The sequence below is a fragment of the Amphiprion ocellaris genome, chromosome 17 (genome assembly GCF_022539595.1).
Source record: "Amphiprion ocellaris isolate individual 3 ecotype Okinawa chromosome 17, ASM2253959v1, whole genome shotgun sequence".
Lineage (NCBI taxonomy): Eukaryota > Metazoa > Chordata > Actinopteri > Pomacentridae > Amphiprion > Amphiprion ocellaris.
In genome coordinates this window covers 13,490,489-13,511,707 of record NC_072782.1, presented here as the reverse complement: position 1 = coordinate 13,511,707, position 21,219 = coordinate 13,490,489, and the positions used below count along the sequence as shown (strand labels likewise).

At 39.2% G+C, this 21,219-nt stretch overlaps 1 protein-coding gene across 1 annotated transcript; it reads right to left on the bottom strand.

The window, feature by feature from the left end:
- Window positions 1–5,958: 5,958 nt before the first annotated feature.
- Window positions 5,959–15,268, bottom strand: zgc:73226 (uncharacterized protein LOC402792 homolog). Its single transcript, XM_023297945.3, has 6 exons — window positions 15,031–15,268; window positions 10,621–10,771; window positions 10,265–10,346; window positions 9,725–9,798; window positions 8,906–9,052; window positions 5,959–6,721 (listed from the first exon to the last, which is right to left on the bottom strand). Exons 1-6 carry the CDS (start codon window positions 15,071–15,073, stop codon window positions 6,673–6,675), a joined length of 546 nt encoding a protein of 181 aa, XP_023153713.1. The 5' UTR covers window positions 15,074–15,268; the 3' UTR covers window positions 5,959–6,672.
- Between the last annotated feature and the right edge of the window lie 5,951 nt (window positions 15,269–21,219).

The following is a 21,219-nucleotide window of genomic DNA, read 5'->3' as shown; positions in this document are numbered from 1 at the left end:
ACTTACTCAAAAATGAGCAGATGTGCAGCATGAGCCATGGACTGTCCTACGACAGTACCCACCTGTCAATCAAAGTGACGACGCCCTTAAATCTTAAAACAATTTAAACAGGTGAGACCTAGAAAGATTTATCTAATGTATAGTTGTCATGAGTGGGGAAGTTATCTATAGAGGCCAAACTCTTTTCTACACAATACTGTAAATGTTTTTATTTTGGCTGTAAAGTTGAATATTTTAACATGGGGTTCTATCAGGACTGACTCGCTTTTGGAGATAACATGCAGTGGCCATTTAAAGAACTGCAGCTTTTGGCTTTATTTTTTATTTTTTAAATCCAGGAAATTACCCGTTGGAACAGCCTCGAAGAATTTAAGAGTCTTAGGGCTTAGGTTTTTCTGGAAAAGACCAAATTAGTAATATGGTGAGCTATGAAAACACTGAAAATCAAACATTCTTTGTAGCCATAATAAAAAGCCAAATTTGAATGTAGAGTGAGAAGTCATAGAACGATCATACAGAGAGGTCATGCAGTGTTATTTAAATATGTAGATGAGGACACACATTTTCAGTTTGTCCTGGAAGGAATTCATGGAGGGCTGTTCACAGGAACAGTGACATAGATGTGTAATGAACCAGAAAAAGAGCTGAGGGAGAAGTTTAGCCTCTTTTCTCACTGCTACACAGCCGGTCAATTGCCGTGATTGTAAGTTTCAAAAAGCCTCAACTAATAGTTAACACAGATGCCCTTAATGTGACATGAGAAAGGTGTTGTCAGGGGGAGGTACAGAAGAAATCTGATCATCAAACAAGCTGTTCTTTGGAAGCATACTGAAGGCATTGGTCTTGATATAATACACACACACAGTAGTACAAAATGTGACAAATACTCTCTTTTGCTCAACTCAGCGTGTCCGTAAAGCTTTCTTCATAGCAAAACATGCATAGGACAATTTCTTCAGGACAAAACACACCCACACTTTATTGAGCTGCTTGTTTACACAGAACGAACAGCGGTGCATTGTGTTCCATTGAGCCCTATTCCAGGTGCTCCCATTAATCCTTCATACTTCTGGCACATCGAGGCCAAACATGTCCGGACTAGAAAGGTCCGCCGTACAGTGGGAAACAGCGCCGAGTGGGAGAGTACACAGGGTCATTTGTTCAGACACAGTGCAGTTCACATCCACGTCTGTGCCACGCTCAGCCGGCGTGATTGACTACTGTGAAGAAGGAAGGGGAGCGCACATAAGAGGAGGAGAGGGACGACAGCACGTGGAAGCAATTATTGCCCCTTCCTGGTGTGTAATCTGGCACTGGAGATACAAGATGACAAGCACATGTTTGAGTACATGATAGTGTGGGGGGGACACAGCAAATCATTCTTGTACACAAAGGAACTTCTTTCACTCTCCTTGTTCCACCTCCGTGCCTTGTCAGATATTAGGCTGATTAGTCAAATTGCTGCTGTGTTCTCAAGAGTGACAGAGAATATGAAAAACGCAAAAACTCTCTGTTTGCAAATGTTACCGGCGGGGCATTCATTGTGCCTCCTGAATGCCAGATTGCATCTAAAGAGATGCGGTGATCTCCCTCAACAAGCATTCATTTTGGATTTATTAGAGCAAATATCAATTTTTGGAAATAAATGTGTTTATTCTGTGTGAGTGGAGCTGTCTAAGCCCATACAAGGCAAGCAAAAAAGTTTTTCACTCTTGTGTGGGAACGTGCTGGCTTGGTAAGCTGTACATGATTATGTGTCTGACTTCCGAGTACGTCATTCTGTTTTGTGGAATTATAACCCAGTATTCCTCATAATAAGTGGTTCATGAGGGGGAAGTGGGCCACATGTGGTAAAGTCAAGCTACTTGAGATGGAGGCTCAAATTAGTGACCTTGTTTTAATGTTGAGGCTCAGACGCCGTGCCAGTTTAACTGAATTCTTTTGTTACATCCACAAGCCTTTGAAACTGTACTCTCTATTTCCTGTCTAGCAGTATAGGAGCAGGAAGATAATGCATTTCCCAGAGAGACAGATGTCCAATCTCTAAAGTGCAGTCCAGGAAATGAACAGATTTCTTGCACATTCTGTCTCGGCTTCAGTCTCCTCCACCTTCGAGAACAGGATTTGGGGTTTCTTTCGTAACTCCGGCTGCTCAGACTGGTGTTTATCACCCTATTCCACATGTATCCACGTAGGTCTACTGGTTCACTTTAATGCTGATGGAAAAATCACAGATGGTGTTCAGTGTAGTAACTGCTCCCCTTTTCAGGGAGGATATTACAGGGTTGACAGATCTTAACATGGTCCCCTGCTATGCTGAAGTCCCAGAGGTTCACAGAAACGGGATGAAACTGTGTGGGAACATGATGATTTATAACAATCTGACCCACCTGTGGCTGCCTGTTAGTCCCAGGCTGAGGATAAACAGTTTGAGGGGTTGAACCAGAGAGGCCAAAACTGATGGCCTAAAGAACCGCTAGGATGGATTACACCTCTGATTTTTATCTTTCACTATTATCTCTCCCAGTTGAATGTCTTTTTACCGAGTAAGAACCATTTTGAAAAAAAAAAAAGTTTAGTTGCATTATCTAAACTTCTGACTTCGATTTGTTTCAATTTTGTCGTTTTTTGGGTCATTTCAGAACTGGAGAACATTTTACGTCCCACCCATCAAATTTCAAACAATCCAAGTACAAAATACTAAAACATGCAGTTGTTGTGTAAATGTACTTTTCCTGAGACCAAATCTAAAAAAAAAATAATAAAAAAAGGAGAAAAGCTAAGTCTGGAGTTCCCCCTAAAATGCCATTTTCTTTTGTCCCACCCCTCTGATGACCAAACTGAATCTCAAATAAAACAGTTAAAATGAAATTTAAATCTCCTTTTTCTGGTATTATTTTTGTCATTGATGTCTCTGGTAATTGTGGGACATTTTTTTTAATCAACATATTATTTTAAATAATATTTATTATGCATGGAATGGTTGTCCCACAACATGCACCCAACCCTGTTAACTTTTTTAGCTGGTAGAAGATGAAGAAAACAGTAAATCAAATGATACGCTGGAATTGAAAGCATCAAACAGTTTTCCAAAAGTCTGGGTTGAGCAAAGATATGTCCTTGCTTCTATTTTTCATATTTTCATAGCATTGTCAGCCTTGCAACCCTGTTATGCATATTATCAGGATAAGACAAATTCAGTTTACTTTTTTCTGTACTGTTTTCCATCAGTAAGTTTGTCCTCTTGGTCAGCAGTAACAGCTAGCTAAATATCTAGCTCTTACTCCTGAGAAAAGCTAACATTAGCATGGATTAGCAACTCTGTTACTGTGATTAGAGTAGGGTTAGCAAACAACAAATATAACATGGAATAAAAATGGTACCATTGATGTGTAAGCTGAGCCAATCAAGCCTTTGATAGTTTATTACCAATTATTATAAATATGGAGCAGAAAACTGTAAAAGAGAAGGTCTATTTTTCAAAAATTTTGAAGCCCAAATGTTCTCCAATTCTGGAATGACCCTTTTATTCATGTCAATGAGATGCTCAGTTCAGTTAGATTTTTAGAAAAATTTCTCTGAGATTTTGGTGGAAAGTAACAGATTACATTTACTCATGTATTGTACCTGAGTCTAATTTTAAGGTACTACATTATTTCCATTTTCTGATACTTGATATTTTTTATCCACTACCATTCCAGGGAAATGTTGTACTTTTTACTGCAAAATGCTCATCTGTTAGCTTTTATGATATTATTATAACTTTCATATTCAGATAAATATAAAATATAGTCAGCTAATAAATCACTTTGTATTACTATGTATACTGCTGTAAGCATGTTATTGATTCCTTGGTGAATTCTACAAGCTACCTAGCAGTGACCAATAACGTTAACCATTAAAACCTTTATGAGCTGCAACATTAACGTCATGTACTCATTAGTTATTAGTTATTCTAAATCATTGGTTTTTGTTTACTACAGGACCTTTCCAAATAACAAACTGTTTCTACACTGTGTCATTACTTCTTTTATTTAAATAGATAAAGTCTACAGATTTTTTGGTGTCCCCCTGACTTTTCATGTAGAGTCATAAGGAGGTTAACATAGATAAATAGACAGATTTACATGTGACGTTGTCCTACAGGAACTTTTTCTTGTACTCAAAACTGCTGCATCACACAGGTCCCTTGTAAACAGCATCATAGTGCACATTCACTTACACTGTTGGCTTGTTAATGTTTAATGAGGCATATTTACATGTGTAAAAACAAGGAAATTACCTATAATTAAAGACCCAACACTTCTGTTTCTGTTACTGTTACTGGTTGTTAATGTTATTTTACATTGACTGTCCGTTTTTTAAGTTTCATTCATAATTTCATGTTTTTCAAAAAAATATGCGCAAAATCTAAAGTGCAGCCAAATAGTGCAAGAAGTCACACAATAAGTGAAATGGAGATCATCTGAGTGCAGTGAATGTGTCTCAGATGACTATAATATAAGGACACCTGTATCTGGAAGGTCCAGTGTGACTTCCAGCCCTAGTTAGCTGCAGCTGTGTTGACTTAGGTCACTTTATAGAGGGTAATCACTTAAACAATCACTTATTTTCCATTTTAAATTTCTAATTGACTGGCAATACTTTGTAGAAAGCTGTTTTCACTTTTACACGAAAGAATATTAAATGTCAAAAAGCAATTAAAGGAGAAAACCTGCAAGGGGGGTGAATACTTTTTATAGTCACAGTAATGTCATGAACAAATACTTTCCAGCACAGTAACTGTTGACAAAATTACCCCTGATTAGAATCTTTCTGACCTGAAAAACTGCACACATCCACAGTAAATACAGGTCACTCTGTAAACCATATGACTTCCAATGTTAGCCTTGCTATTCGGTTTTAATATGCTATGATTCACTATAATGCAACCATCTTTCTTCTTCTGAAATTACATCATACATGGATGCAATGGTTTTGTCAGCTAGAAATGATGAACGAACATTACTTAAGCATGTGTCATCTACCAACAAAGTGTTTCTTCCTTTTTCTTGTTGTCGTGTGAAAGCGATGCCAAAACACGCACTCGCCATAGATTCCTTGTGTGCACGTGAGAGAGTTACGTGCGGTTGTCTGTGAATGGAAACCAGGTGCTTTTGTGCTCCGCCAAGGCAGTCTTGTTGTTGCATCGTCAGCTCAGTGCGTCTAGGAGAAGCTTAACGAGCTCAGCAGGACCCTCACATCAAACACTGTGCTAATGGCTGATAAACTCATTGGGCTTGGCCAAGCTGGACAACAAATAGGCACGTTTGCGTCCGAGGAGGCACAGCAAAGCCTCACTGTTCTTCTCAGAAACTCCATTCAAAATCTGGGCCAACTATTTTCATGAGATGTTAAGAGGAAACGGCTCTCTGCTTTATGGGAAAGCAATAAAATGTCAAATCCATGACGGGTCAAAGCAGCAGCTTGTTAAAAAAAGAGAAAAGGAAGACTTACGTGAGGTAAGGAACGACAAAGGCAGATGGATACAGACACGCTCATGTGACGTCATAACATTTCTGCAGGAGTTCAGTTAGACAAGAAGAGTCATCACTGGTGCATGAAAAAACACACCAAAGAGTTTGTCAGGACAAACTACTGGAGTGATTTGGAGTGATTTACCTCTTTTGGAAACAGGAAGGAATTTTAAGCAGATGTTGTGGTTCATTTACAGGTTGTTAACAACACATTAGCTTGTAAAAATCTTTTCTTTTTGTTGTCTATGACTGCCTCCAAATAATCTCCAGGCAACTCAAACTAAAAATATTTATTGTACAGTGCTTACTTCAGCAAGTGTTTGTGCTTTGTCGGCTGAAAATGCTTCACTTTCCCCGTATTTGTTAAAACAGACAAGCATGTGTACATTAAATACTGCCAGGATGAGCGTGGAAGAGAGGAACAAAAGACCCAGGAGGCACGTTAAGGTTTTGAGGAGTGAAGTTTAATGGGATCATGATTGTCTTTGTCGGAGGTCAAATATTTAATTGGTTTATGGGACAAAAAGCACAACCAGAGCCACTCCTACATTCACTCAGCCAACTAAAACTCTCTACATTAGACTCACCATCAGGTCAGACAAAAACCCAAGAACCACTTTTAGCAGCTCAGTCGTACAGAGGGTCATTACTTTTGACAAATGACAGACATTTTGCTTTCTCAAAGGTTGGGAGAATGGCTACCACATATTAGCTTTCTCATTTTGTCGGAACACACCGTTCCCAACGAAGCGTTTTCATCTCCTCCTATCAAAGGGATTTATTGTTCTAGCCGGGCAAAACACTCTTTCTCTCCTCTCTCTTGTATCACGGCAATCTCTCCCCTCTGATTATGCTTCAGCTGGTTGAGATCAGTGTTACTCTGTGGGAGAGTAAAAGTGACCTCAGTCTGACTCATTGGTCGACATCCATCCGCTCCCCGGGCCCTACGACATGCACAGACTGACAAAGAGGCTGACAGAAAGGACGGACGGACTGCTGGGTGGACAGACAAACAGAGAGACAGAGGTACAGACAGGCAGGGTCCTATGTTTGCCCCATGACGAAGGGAGGAGGCAAATTAGTGCGGTAGAGAGGGCGGACTGTGACCTTATTGGCCAGACTGTTAGCGAATAGGGTCGCTGGCCTACAGCCGACGTCACAGCGTGCTGGTTGTGGAAGCGGCCAATCGCTTTCCTATGTAGATCCTAAAAAGAGAAAAGAAAAAGCATGAATTAATGATTGACACTTCACTGAACCCCTCAAACCTTAGCAACCATAATTAGAGATGGCAGTGTTTAAAAACACCGGAGCAACAGATTAAGAAATGGAATAAACGGTGCCCTTATTTGCTCTAGTATGAGCTAACTAACTACATTAATTTGTGGCATTACAGATTATGTAATATCAACATCATATAAAAAGCTTGTTCACTAATAGCCCATTTACTGTCCAGTATTCCCCAGTCCAGGATGCTATTAAAGTTTAATCTAAGGTTGGCACTTCTGTCTTGCTCTTTACAAAGAGGTAAAGTTAAACTGCCAAATGTTAAAAATATAGCAGGCCGTTAAATTTGTTTATTCAGTTTGCAATATGCAATGCAATATTTGCAAAAGACACATCAACAGAGGAGATGATTTCACAAGCGAGGACGCCAAAGAGATGCATTCATTCAGTGGTGTCTGTAAGACACTTCAGAGCGACCGACTGAAAGTTTAATAGAGTCTGGGTGAGTTATGAACTAAGTTAGGGTAAAACCTGTTTTGCTGCACTTGAAACTTTTTCTGCAGTGTTTTTTTTTTTTTTTTTTGGTGCTCACAAAATTATCATTTTCCATGCCGGTACTGTGACCCGGCTATATCTGTTTAATATATCTGGTTATATCTGTATTAAAAGGACACCAAGTCAATGCCAGTTTGTCTTAGAATATAGAATGTAAATCCCAAGAAGAAGCTGTATTATTAATTTCTTTTTCAGAGACACCAGTGAAAGACGTGCTGAACAAGAGATTGCACTAAGTTACAGAAGTTTCTGGCTCCAGAGGATAGTTCAGACATTCCGTTCTCTCTACAGCGTGGCCAGATGTATAATTATCCCATCTGTACGATAATTTTGCCTTCTGTACGACATGCAATCAAGAATGCCAGAAGTTCCATGATGTATAAGAAATTATTCATTTTGTGGCATGTAGTATTAGTAAATGTAGTAAAACCTATTATTAGGAGAGTTAGAAATGAATCCGACATCTGTGTTTATGATGGAACATGAACAGATGAGGTAAATGTCTTATTTATTTATTCTGCATTTAGATGCTGAACAGGTAGCAACTCTTGTTGTTTACTTTTAGAGCCTTTAGTTTATTGAACACATTTTCTTTCAGTGCTGGGACTTCTTTAATTGATTGAGTCCCAGAAGAGTGTCGCCTACTGCACATCATATAAGTTGACACTTTTAAATTAACATACATTTTTTTCAACAATGTGACTTGATTTTCAAGTTGCTCATGTCAAAAAATATGTGTTTCCTGAAAATACAAACTTCTGCCTCTTTGTTCTCTTGGTTGTAACTCGCTTACAATAATTTGCTTTGCTTTGCCTTTGCAACAGTACAATAATACTGTTTTCCATTTGGAAAGACTGGCTCTGTGTAAGACTCATAGTGTTAATCCAGATATAGTACAACATGTGCTAATCACATCCACAAACTGCATAAAACAGATAGATGTAACCACCGTGATGCCACTCAGTCATTTGTAGACTACAGTTCTGAAGCCTCGAGTGACCTGTCAACCATAAGGTAGCCTATACCCTTTTTTGTTGTCTATTTTACAGAAAATGGGACCATATTTTACCAAATCAACATCATGCTCTATTGACAAAGGCTTAAAACAAACAATTAAGGCGATAAAATCATGAGGAAAATGTTGATGAAGGTAATAGATCATGTGAGAATAAGGCTCATTTTCTCATAGACTTATATACAAAAAGGCTTCTTTTTGCAACCACAGCAGCCCCCTCTGCTGCCTGTTAGAAAGAATGCAGGGTTAAGACACTACATTGACTTCACGTTTCAGAACCAGATGCTATGTCTCTCTTTTCAGTCTATGAGCACATCAGACAATAATCCACACAATAAAACTCTTTTCTCCTGAAAAGAATAAACATACTTTTTGAAAATGTACTAATTCTTGTCCTGCTTCTTCCAGGCCTCATCTGTATCTAGCTGCTGGAACATGTAAATTTACCTGGCGAGGAATCAATAAAGCCCATCTCATCTTAAATACAAAAGGATTGGACGGCTAGGCAGGAAAACTAGAGTATGTAAAAACATTGTGAGCTCTGTGTTTTCTTTATTTTGTGTTATTTTTCCCTTCAAACATGGATCACACTCACCCAACTCCAAGTGTGAGCAGGTGTGAAGCCAGCAGTGAAGGGACAAGAATGAGGAGGACATCGGAGGAGAAGAGTCCCCTCTTCATCACCTCTGTCTTCCTAACGCTGAGGGAGCTCGGCTGCTTCGGATGCTGAAACACAAACTCTCTGCAGCGAGAGAGAGGAGGAGAGGAGTCAGAGATAAGAGATGCGGGAGGACGGAAGATTGAAAAGGAGAGAAATAAACAGAGATAATGAGAGCACAAGAGAGAAGACTGAGGATGCAAGAAAAATACTGAGAGTCTGAGACCACTGAGAACTGCTACCTGTCAAACAGACTTATTTCATTGCGGGAGATTAAATGTCAAGTGCAGCACAGTAAATAAATATGAGGGCGCTTCATGTGCTTCAAAGGTATAATCCACAAACAAAACAAAAATACACAGCATGCTGTTAAAGCTAAACTGAACAAACACACTCGGCAATCAGAAGTTTTGTGATGTTTTGAAAGTATACCAGACCTATTTTTCTGAGAAAAGCAAAAAAGTGCTCAAGTTTATTTATTGTATATTCCTTTAAATATACGTGAATAGATTATTAGGTAGGTTGTCTGGTTGTTTCTGTAAAACCAAACTTTTGTAGTTCATGTTTATGTGCAAACAAACTAGAAATGGGCTGTAAATAAATGATCAGTAGGCAGATTTTTGATCACCTGCTTTCAATCTTTACACTAAGTTAAGCTAACCGCCTCCTGGCTGAGTCCTCTGACAGCGTAGGCACGCAGTAAAATATCACAGCAAACATAAGCAAAACAGTAAAACTCAAAGGAGCCCGTCTTACTTTGGTGGCATATTTTCAGGTCTACTGGACCAATCCCACACCCAGTCAGTGTCCACCCGTCGCTCAGCTTCCTCCTGCAACACAGAACACGGATCAGATGATGTGCAGTAAAAGAACATAACAAATATCTAATAAAGGACAGTAGAAAACAGTGATGTTACTGTGAAATGAGCAAATCACTGAAGTAAAACTGAACAATATTTAACAAGAAACGAGCTGAGTTGATTCTCTCTTGGATGTGAGAGCATCGTGACTTTGTTCAGTTGTTTCCATTTGCAACAGAGTAAATAATTTGTCACACAAATGCAAAATATACACTCTGGCATCGATTATCTACCTCAGGCAAGTGGAGTTTCAAGCTGCACTGAAATGATCCCTTTGTGCTTTGGAAGCTGCTCATCAATAACTTAACACATTATGCAGTGTAACTACTTTCTGTGATTTACAGCTATAAACAACATCTTTGTACTTGTCAGAGCAAAATTAAACATCCGTGCATGTTGTTGGTCTGTTTTGCTTTATATTTAAATGAATGGATACCTGTATGGTCACACAGTCGCTGTCCTGCTCACTAGTGGGTCTTGGAGAGCCCGTGGGCTGTGGAGTCGTCACCTGAGGAGGACTGTGGACAGAAGACACTCTACAATGTAGGCTCAGTGTCAAGAAACAGACCAAGTGTGGCGTAATAATTCTACATTCTTGCAAAAACAAACCAAAACTGAGAAAGTAAACACGCGTTGTGAAAAACAAGCAGAGTTCCTCTGAGCGCAGAATAAACCTCATTACTGTGCAAATGATTTCTACACCTCGCTGTGCAGCTCATACTCCCATCCTCCCTCCAACCCCCCGAACAAAACAAAAAAAAACCCCACCACACTAACAAACTGCATCATTACCTGTCTCTACTCCTCTCACACTCCAGCTGTGCCTCCAGAAGGATCCTCTCCAGCTCCCCCTGCAGGGCGGAGGAGATGCTGTCCTGCGGCCCCGTCAGACTCTCTCTGCGGCTCACGGCTGCGATCAGCTCCTCCAGCTCCACCCAGGAGCCTGGAACAGCAACACAAAGGGCAGAGTTGGTGCTGATGCTGGAGTATTCTGCTTCATACATGGATATTAGACTGGGATCAGCCAGAAACGTGTTTTGATACAGAAAATTAACAAATCCACACTCTTAAAAGTGATTATTTACATGGAGTCGCACTTACTGACCTTTGGCCTTTTATTGACATTTTGCTGTAATTTCCTTCAAAGCATTAACAAGGTAAGGTAAGGTAATGGTTAGCATTAATTAATCCGCTGAAGCCGAAATCCTGCCGGCAGGTTTGAAGGGCGTGTTATCTTTTAAAAATCACACATCAGAGGCAGAAACTGCAAAAACAGAACAAATCCTCGGATTTTCAACTTTCTGACAGTGTTTGAGCTGCTCATCTGTGACATGTTATTACGTCGACAAACTGATCTATGTCTAAGCTTAAAATCATCATATTTCATGGAAGTCACTTCATCCCCAACACATCTTAATTACAAATTTGCCAAAAGTTAATGGTTTCCAATGACTAGATTCTGTAAAAAGCTAAAAATTCTCAGCTCCACTATAGAACTTGAAATCCATTAGCAACTCAGTTGTGACCAATAGTCATGTGACAAAAAATTCAGCACTTTTTAGCTGTGTTTACACCGATAAAAACAACTATGGGAATCAATTAAAAACATATCAATAGTATTTAGAGTCACTGATTTTTTTTTTTTGATCTGTGGGCAAAAATATTGTCCATGATGATTAGAGTTGTTTTTTAACATTTTTTTAGCAAATGAAAAATTGAAAATATATTCATTTTGGTGATTTGTGGCAGGGCTGCACAGTGCCTCAGTAGTTAATAGTGTCGCCTTGCAGCTAGAAGATCCCCGGTTCACGTCCTGCCATCCTGGGATCTTTCTACATGGAGTTTGCATGTTCTCCTGTGCATGTGTGGGTTTTCTCTGTTACTACAGCTTCCTCCCACAGTCCAGAAACATGCTCAGGTTAATTGGTGATTCTAAATTGTCCATAGGTGGTGGAGTGTGAATGTGAGTGTGATTGTTTGTCGGTATATGTAGCCCTGTGATAGACTGGTGACCTGTCCAGGATGTCCCTTACCTTCAGCCCAAGGCAGCTGGGATAGACTCCACCCCCCACCACCCTAATGAGGATTAAGCATTGTATAGATAATGGATGGATGATTTATGGCGTTATATCTGTGTCATACTGCATGGAAGACATGTTTGAATTCTTTCTACTTCTAGCCATGGTTTTGCTGATACCATAGAGGTGTAGGACTAAATTGTAGTGACAAATGAGCTCCTAGTGAATAAAAACGTGGCAGGAGCAATAAAACAGCAGGAATTGGGTTCAGATCTTTAACTAAAACTCAACCATTAACGAAATTGTGTTGTACACACGTGATAAAATTGTTATTTCAAATGCTGTTGCGATAAAACACTAACAAGATCAGCTCTGGAAGCGTTTGGCTGATGAGTTTGTTTGTCAGAACAGTGCAGCAAAGTAAATGCAATGGTCATCATTTTTCAATGCAAAAGATGTCTTATTGGTGAATTTTAAATTCTCTACAAATTATGCAGTTCAGTGATATTTTCTGTCTGTTCTCTGTTTGAATATCCACACAAACACACATTCCCAATTTTGATTTAAAATTTGTGTCTGCACAATGACTTGGGTCCTGTTTCATTTTCCCAATGATTTGAATTTATATTGTTCAAGTTGTTGTTTTTCTCCAGACCAGATTATTTGAATTGTTTTTTTTTTTTTTTTTTTGTTTTTTTTTAGATTTCTTTTAATGACTATGCAATGCAGCTCCTATTGTGTCCAGATAACCCATCAAAATCCTTTTATGAGGCTTAAAATGATGCAACAAGCCTTATTTCATCTTATACGGCATTAAATAATTCTGCAGTATTGCTAGACTGATATCAAGCATACCACTGAGCTGTGAAGGACACATGTGGTCGCCTGTTTATTTATAATGTCATTGGCTCAGTGTGGAGCTGACAGTGAATGGAGACGTGACATATGGTGACTTTAGGAAGCACCACAGATGCCTTGACATGACATCAGATGACCTGAGAGACGCTGACATCCAGCTGTGTGGCACAAACACATTCACACGCACAACAGGACAAACGGACGAGTGTTTCATTCTGTCAATGGAAAACCGACACAACATATGAATGAACGGACACGCAGGTTAACTGGGTACAAGATCAGGATGAGATTTACACATGCACACACACACACACACACACACACACACACACACACATGCACGCTGCTGTGTATGGCGTGCACACACCCACAGCTAAACAGTAGGGCAGGGCTAACTCGGGCTGACAGCATGTTTGCTTACGTAAGATCTTATTTCTGTTAGAGATTAGCCATTCGCCCTCTCCCTTCCTCCCCTTGTTTCTCTCTTGTCATGCCGCCTGTATCGCTGCCCGACACAGGCAGCATGTACAAAACATCTCACCTCATCTGCCTACCAGACTATCCTTCCATCTCATCCCATCTCTCTAATCTTTACTTTATGCCGGTTTATGACACGACAGTGCGATCACACAAACAGCAGCAGAGGCATGAGTGGGCTCAGTGCTGCAGGAGGGGTGGGAGAGAGAGATGGGGGAGAGAAAGGGGGGAGGGAGGGCAGAGGAAACTGTGCCATTGCCCTAGTTATTTTCCTACAGAGGGGAGTTATGACATAACGACTGCCTTGCTGCCTGACTTATCTATCTGTCGCCATTCTGCAGCACTAAATCAGTTTCTATGGTGCAATCCTGTACACATTCGTCTGTGCCTCTGCCAAATCAGCTTTATGTAACGTGGACACGAGCTGGATGCTAAAAGACTCAATGAACCGCGGCGCAGCACATTCACTTTGGCCTTTGCCGGGTTATGAATGCCTGTTGTCCAGTTTATGGACTGGAGGGAGGAAATATCAGGGTGTGAAGTGGGCTCAGAGGACAGGAGGCTGAGTGCAGCTTGAATGCTGTCCCAGATTTATGGCTTACATGAGAAAACATAAGTCCAAAAAGACCATTAGGGACAACTGCAAGAGTGTTTCCATCCACCTATTTTTAAAAACACAAAGTGGAAACAGCAAAAATTGATTTTAAAAAAAGTTTTACACTGTGCTGAGGTGGGAAAACTGCCGTGCAAATCAATTTAAAACACTAAATTCAAACCACAATTTCCACATTGTTTACATTCATTTTAAGCCTGACAGGCACTTCTCTCTCTCTCTCTGTACCTTTCTCTGTTTCAGTGATTTTTTTTGGCACCGAACAGGAGAGTTTGAATTTCCACTGAGCTCCTAATGTTTGATCAACAGCAGCAAAAGTAAAGCATTTTCTTTTGCTTGTTTTTCTGGAAATTTATTTGTTCAATTAACACATTAAACTTGAAATCTGGGCTAAATTATTAGGAAGGAAGATGTTAGAATGTCCTCTAAGTCAAGGGGAGTATTCAAAGTAAATATTGATAACAGAGCCAGACTACTGCACATATATTGCATATCTGCCAAGAAGAAATTGTAGCACAGATTTGCCAAATGAGGGCAGAAGATATTAGGAAACACTGTCACTATGACATAACCTGTTCAGCTGTCAAGTTTATTATTCATCTAGAGGATCAGTATCAAGATTGTTTTAGTGTTTATGTCAAACGAGCAGCGGTCAGATCATACATGGTCATTGAATTTTCAGTTTTGGCTTAAAAATCCAGCCTGGGTCACCAAAAAGTCAAATATCAGGCCCAGTGGCTTCCATTCAGTCCCTCAGTGTCCAGCTCCACATTATCCACATGTTTCAGAGAGCATCTTCTGTGCCAAGCAATGTGCAGCCAGCACAGTGGAGCTATAAGTGTCAGAAAATCTCCACAGCTTAATTGGCTTACAGAGATACAAACAGGTGAGTCATGGAATCCGTTTACACAATGACAGTGTCAGTGGCAACAACAATGACAAGTATAAAACTGGCAGTGGCTTCTTCTGGTGTGTGTTTCATCCCGCCACAGCTGCCCTCGGCCTGACAGTCTGTTACTATCATGTCTGCAGTGATCAGCAGCTGCACATCATCACACCTGACTGGATGAACTGCTAACATTGTTTACACACACGCAGGGCTGATATTTGCATTTGGAAACAACACATCGATCTGTGTGCGCACAGAACGAGCGGAAATCATCTGCTGCAAGGCAAATATCTAACTGTCATGACACAACAGCAACCTGTGTGGGTCTGTGTGCCACCATCACTCACCGTACAGTCCGTCTTCTGGTGACTGGGAGCCGGATACAGACATGTTTTACGCGCCGGCGGATGAAGCTGGATGAAGCGGAGAGATGCTGCTGACTCTGACCGAGGAGGACGATGCAGGACGCAAATGGGTTTTTTTTTGTTTTGTTTTGTTTTGTTTTTTGTGCCCTGAACCAGTTTCTCTCAATCTCTGTTGTGTTTTGTTGTGATCTAAAAAGGACACCGGGAACCGACGCTGCGTTAATCCGCTCCTCTCCCTCCCTCCCTCTTCCTCCTCCCTCCCTCCCCCCTCCGTTTCCCACGTGTCAGGAGCAAAGAGGTAAACAAACAGGCCGAGATGAGCTCAGAAGCCACAACAAGGTGCATGACACAGCTCTGAATGGTAACTCTGCACTAAAACGCTGTTTTAATGTTACCTGAGAGCTCAAGGTATTATAGAAAATATAGTGAGTGCTGGTAAAAATATGTATTCTGGAGCAATTTACAGAATCATTCCAGTGCTTCAGCTCCAAATTTAATACAATTCTACTAACAATAACCTCCCTACTGCAATAAACAGACAAAAAAGAATAATCAAACAAAAAATCACTCCATTTCAATCACAGTATGTCCAAAGAGCTGTTTTACAGACACGATTGGCAAAATATGACACCCTATAAAAAACTGAGAAATTAAAGAAGACAGTGTCAATATTTTACCTTCCAATAACCGTCCAATGAAAATACAACAACTTAACTGCAGTAACATGACCATTGCAAAGTATTTGGCATTCATTTGCTTTTCTGATTATATTTATTTATCAAGGTCCTTGTCCTTTATTAGACACCTGTCTCTATAACAACAGAGTTGTCCACATTTACACATATGAAACGACTGTAGTGACTTAATTACTTACTTATAATTATAAATTATCCCATGACAGAGACAGGATCAGTCAGGAACTAATGCCACACTGTTTTCTTTACTTTAGAATCACAGTTTATCAGGTCCTTCCAAACTATTTCTACTTTGACCAAAACACAGGCCTACTTATTCATTTACTTAAAAATACTAATATATTAAAAATTATCATAAAAAATGCATATACATGTCAAAAATATATGAGCTAAATATGTAATTATATGTAATGTCCAATTTAGAAATTTTACTTATTATAACGGTGTGTAATTTGTGATCCTCAAAAACTAATTTTTCTATCAAGATGTCCAGTTTTAACAATTTGCAGTTAGCAAAATGGGACAAAAATATACATTACTGAAAAGGGCAAAAGGAGTGTATTATGACTCTAAATGATTTTGATTCATAATTACATCCCGCTATAAGATAAAATAGAATCAAGTTGTGAATATTTGTTTTTAGATTTTTGATGTCAGAACAGTTATTTCCTTAACTGAGAATTTGTAATCAAGTGTCCCTGTTCCTGATGCCATGTCCCCTGTATGACATCTTACCCATAAAAACCTTTCACCTTCATCAAATGCCTTGTCAGATGTGCTCCAGCGATGTTTTTTTGATTATTTTTTATAATCCTAGAAAAAAAATACTCATTGCAAAGCCTAACTGTACCAATTTACCAGGTGTTTCCAACAATACTCACCCTCATCATTTCTGACTGACTAAAGCAACCTATCAGATGCTTGTGTAAGAAATGTTTGTATATCACACATTTCACAATAAATTACACAAGCAAAGCTGGAGTCCTGTTCTCAGACTGTTCTCCAGATCGCTGCTGCTGACGTTATATCATTTGTTGGGAACAATAACAAAAGCTGAAGGGATGAAGTACGTTATTTCTTTTAAAGATTGCTCCCTGATACCTTCATAAACTATTTAAATCACTTTATTGATAGCTAATTGTATTATAAACCTGGAATGTTATGCATTATTTAAATGAGCTTTTGCATTCAGGCTACAGCTCCAAATAAACCCCACAGATTAGACTGCTTAACTACGTTATTGTCAACTTGTAATTTCATATTGCAAAGCTTCTGTTAACATGTAGGAGCACTCTTTTTACAGGCTAATAACGAAGGAGTTTTGATTTGTGGACACATTTTACTGGTTGTTAACAAAAAAAATCACAGGTAATTATAGAGCTTTTGATAAATCTGCAGTGTGACAGTGCAATACTGTCATGTTCAAAAATAGTAAATGTCATAATAAAAATGGCAAATATCTATGAAATAATTATTTTTTCTAGCTGATTTAAATACGGTTGCACAGTGGCTCGGTGGTTAGCACTGTCGCCTCACAGCGGTTCGGAAGATCCCCGGTTCGCATCCCGGCCTGGGTCTGGGATCTTTCTGCATGGAGTTTGCATGTTCTCCCTGTGCATGTGTGGGTTTTTCTGAGTACTCAGGCTTCCTCCCACAGTCCTGAAACATGTTCAGGTTGATTGGTGATTCTAAATTGTCCGTAGGTGTGAATGTGATTGTTAGTCTCTATATGTATCCCTGTGATAGACTGGTGATCTGTCCAGGTGTCCCTGCCTTCACCCTAAGTCAGCTGGGATGGACTCCAGCCCCCTGTGACCCTAATGAGGATTAAGTTGCATATAGATAATGGATGGATTATTTAAATGCCCCAGAATAGTGTAATTTCATGATCACATGGTCACACATTATATAACAACAAATTACTGTTTGCAAAAATACATATTTTTGATGCGGACACTGGCCTTGTGTTTTTTTTTTTTTGTTGTTTTTTTTTACAGCCATCATGTAAGTTTTTACTTTTTCTCTGATTTTAATTTACACAATTCTCTTTGAGATACCAGCAAATTTCTGTATAATGTTTGTTTTATTTTGTTGATTTATACAATTTGTGTAAGTGTAACTCTCCAGTGAGACACTGCCAAGCAAACTACCATTTCAAAATCAAGATTTTGATGTGGGCGTTATTCACAGTTTTGATCTTCTGTTTTAGTAAAACAGGGAAAATCTGTACAATAACAATGAATTGTTCAATAAATGACAGTTAAAAGCTGATTCAAAACTTTTCTGGTTCCTGTAGCACAGCTGGAGAATGTACACACACATTGAACTGTTCTACTGGTGGCAGATTGAGTTGATCCAGACTCTGGTCAGGTGTGACTCAGAAAGATACTCCTTGGATAAGATAAACTTTATAGGTCCCTCAACATGGAAATTCACAAATTTGACCAGTGACTAAAAAAATCCACCTTAAAATGCAGCTTTATTTAAATGATACGATGCATTAGACGACAAGAGAAATATACACTACCGTTCAAAAGTTTGGGGTCACCCAGGCAATTTCATGTTTTCCATGAAAACTCACACTTTTATCCATGTGCTAACATAACTGCACAAGGGTTTTCTAATCATCAATTAGCCTTTCAACACCATTAGCTAACACAATGTAGCATTAGAACACAGGAGTGATGGTTGCTGGAAATGTTCCTCTGTACCCCTATGGAGATATTCCATTAAAAATCATTCACCACCAACCTCACCAACACCAACCTCATTTACCACATTAACAATGTCTAAACCGTATTTCTGATTAATGTAATGTTATCTTCATTGAAAAAAAATCCTTTTCTTTCAAAAATAAAGACATTTCTAAGTGACTCCAAACTTTTGAATGATAGAATAACTATGAACAGTTTGTCCAGCCAGAATGTTCATCATTTTTGTCTAAAAACTGATTTCAGATAGCTCTAGACGTCCAACAACGTGACCCTGTCCTCCAAAATGTCCTTCAACTTTACCCTTCAGGAAAAGTCGGACAACATTTCGCCAGCAACACTGACCACCTCATTCAATAAGTGGAGGACATACTTGTCACTGACTTGTATTTTCTAGATTCTGACCCCACTCTCAATCTGCCCATTATCATCGTTATCATCGCCATACTTAGTTTTTTTTTTCCATTAGGTTGTAGAGATGCAGTGTGTTACAACAACAAATACTAATTCCCTTACGGTAAAAAATGGATTGAACTTAACGCATGCTGTGGTTAGATTTTTGTTCAGCATACTGTGTGTTCACCAAAGTGTTGGATGGACGGTCCAATCAAATAGTATCACCATCCTTAACCCCAGGCTGTCTGCTGTTGTCTGCAGCAGCCTATAACAAAACAACAACCGTGTGCTGCTGCGAGAAGAGTAAGCAGCGTCTCCCCTGGCATGAGAAAGACGGATTGACAGGCAGCTTACATGACTGTGCTGCAGCAGATTTGGAGTTACACAGTACTTGACAGGCATCTTGAGAAGTTGCCACCATTCTTCTGTGGATTTAAGCTCTCTCAGTGTCTTCTGTCTCCTCGTGTAATCCCACGCTGACTTCGTGAGGCTGAGATCAGGGCTGTGTGGAGGCCATCCCATCTGCTGCAGGACTCTTTGTTCTTCATGTGGCTCAATATAGCTCTTTATGACTCTGGCTGTGTGTTTGGGCCAATGACTTTGGAGCCAATAACACACCCCCAGATCTTTACATGATGGAAAAGCATATAAACTTTTGAACTGGGCTGAGTGAGCACATTTACTTCATATATTGCTTAAAACATATCCTATGTCCTACAGTAGGTTGCAATGCAATTTCTGACTGTACCACATATTAAACTTTGGGACTTTTTCCAAGCAAAATGAAATATTCGATGGAAGACAATTTAGAACGACTTTTTTTGGTTCTGGGAACATCCCTCTAAATTCCCTGTTTATATTACATTAACTCTACAGTGGAGTGGTTTATTTGTTGGATTCATGCATGGATTAGAAGACAATGGGACCCCCGGGCACAGACATGTAAAAAGGCGCCTCCTTTCTTCCCACGCAAGGATTGCATCATTTTCATCCACTTTGCATCTCTGTAAGCAACATTTTGTAGGTTTACTGCAACACTTAATTGCTGCTGTTGGTTAACAGCTGCACCTGAACTGATCTTGTATCAGTATCTTGCTACAATAATGTCCAAAGCCTCCTACCATACCAAATCCACAGTGACCCATGTTTTTTTTTCACGCATCCATCAAAGATATTGCTTTTCTAATTTTAATTTAGGTTTGCTATAGTGCTAGTTTGCCCCATGGAGCTTTATTATGTCAGACAAAATAGAAACATAAGAAATGTTAATATCAGTCATTTTATTCAAAAGGGACACAGTGACCTTCTTGTAATATACTTGTAATATTTTTTATATATATTGTTATATTAATATTAAAGCAGTCTAGAAGTGGATATGAATAGTATAATGACAATATTTTTGACCTGTTTTAATTTCCGGCACTGACAGTTAATGCCAGAGGACTTCCTCAGGTCTGGGATCAATGTGGGGATTTCTGTGTTGTATCTTGTGTTGATTGTTCTCATCTCTTTGTTTCTCCAACTCTGCCTTTTAGCCGTTTGCAAACTTTTATCATTAAAAGAAGAATTTGACATTTTTACAGAGTGAAACAAGATGTTTGATCCCACTTTCATGTCTTTTTTTTTTAAATATAGCCTGAAGTTGATTGGCTTAGCTTAACATAAAGATTGCAAACAGGCTGAAACTGGGATTTATCCGAAAATCTACCTTACATCTCTGAAATTCAGTCATGAACACTTTTTGTCATGTTTATCTATTCTGTACAAAAATATAAAGCCGATTTCTTGCAGGCACTGGAAACTTTTGGAAACTTTTTGGTAAAAATCACATTGGATGTCACTTGGTCAGACTTAGTAACATTTCTGTATCGCTTTGAACACAAAGAAAGACACTTTAAGTTGTGTAAAGTAATCTGGCAAGGACTTTTTCAACATTTCAGCATCAATATTGGTCCCAAAACATCAAAGAGAAAAAATTGTACTGCTATAAAGACTTTAACAGGTCAGATTAATATGACATCAACAATGAATATAATCTGTGTTATTTACAAAATATTACCAAAAGTTAAAGTTCAGTGTGTTGCTTCCAGCTGTTTGTAGGAGTATTTCTTCTGAGTTTATTAGACACCCGTCTCCATAACCAGACAGTTGTGCACATTTACACATATGAAGTGACTGTAATGACTTAATTATTTACTTAAAATTATAAACAAAAGCAGTCAGGGAGCGCAGTTCTTCGCCAAGGCTGCTCAGTCATTGTATCATTTACGACAGCTGGAATCTCGAAAAAAGTCATGACAGAAATGTGACACACCGAGCAGGAAATAGAGGGAGAGGAAGAGGGAGAAGCCACGCTAACTGCTAAGCTA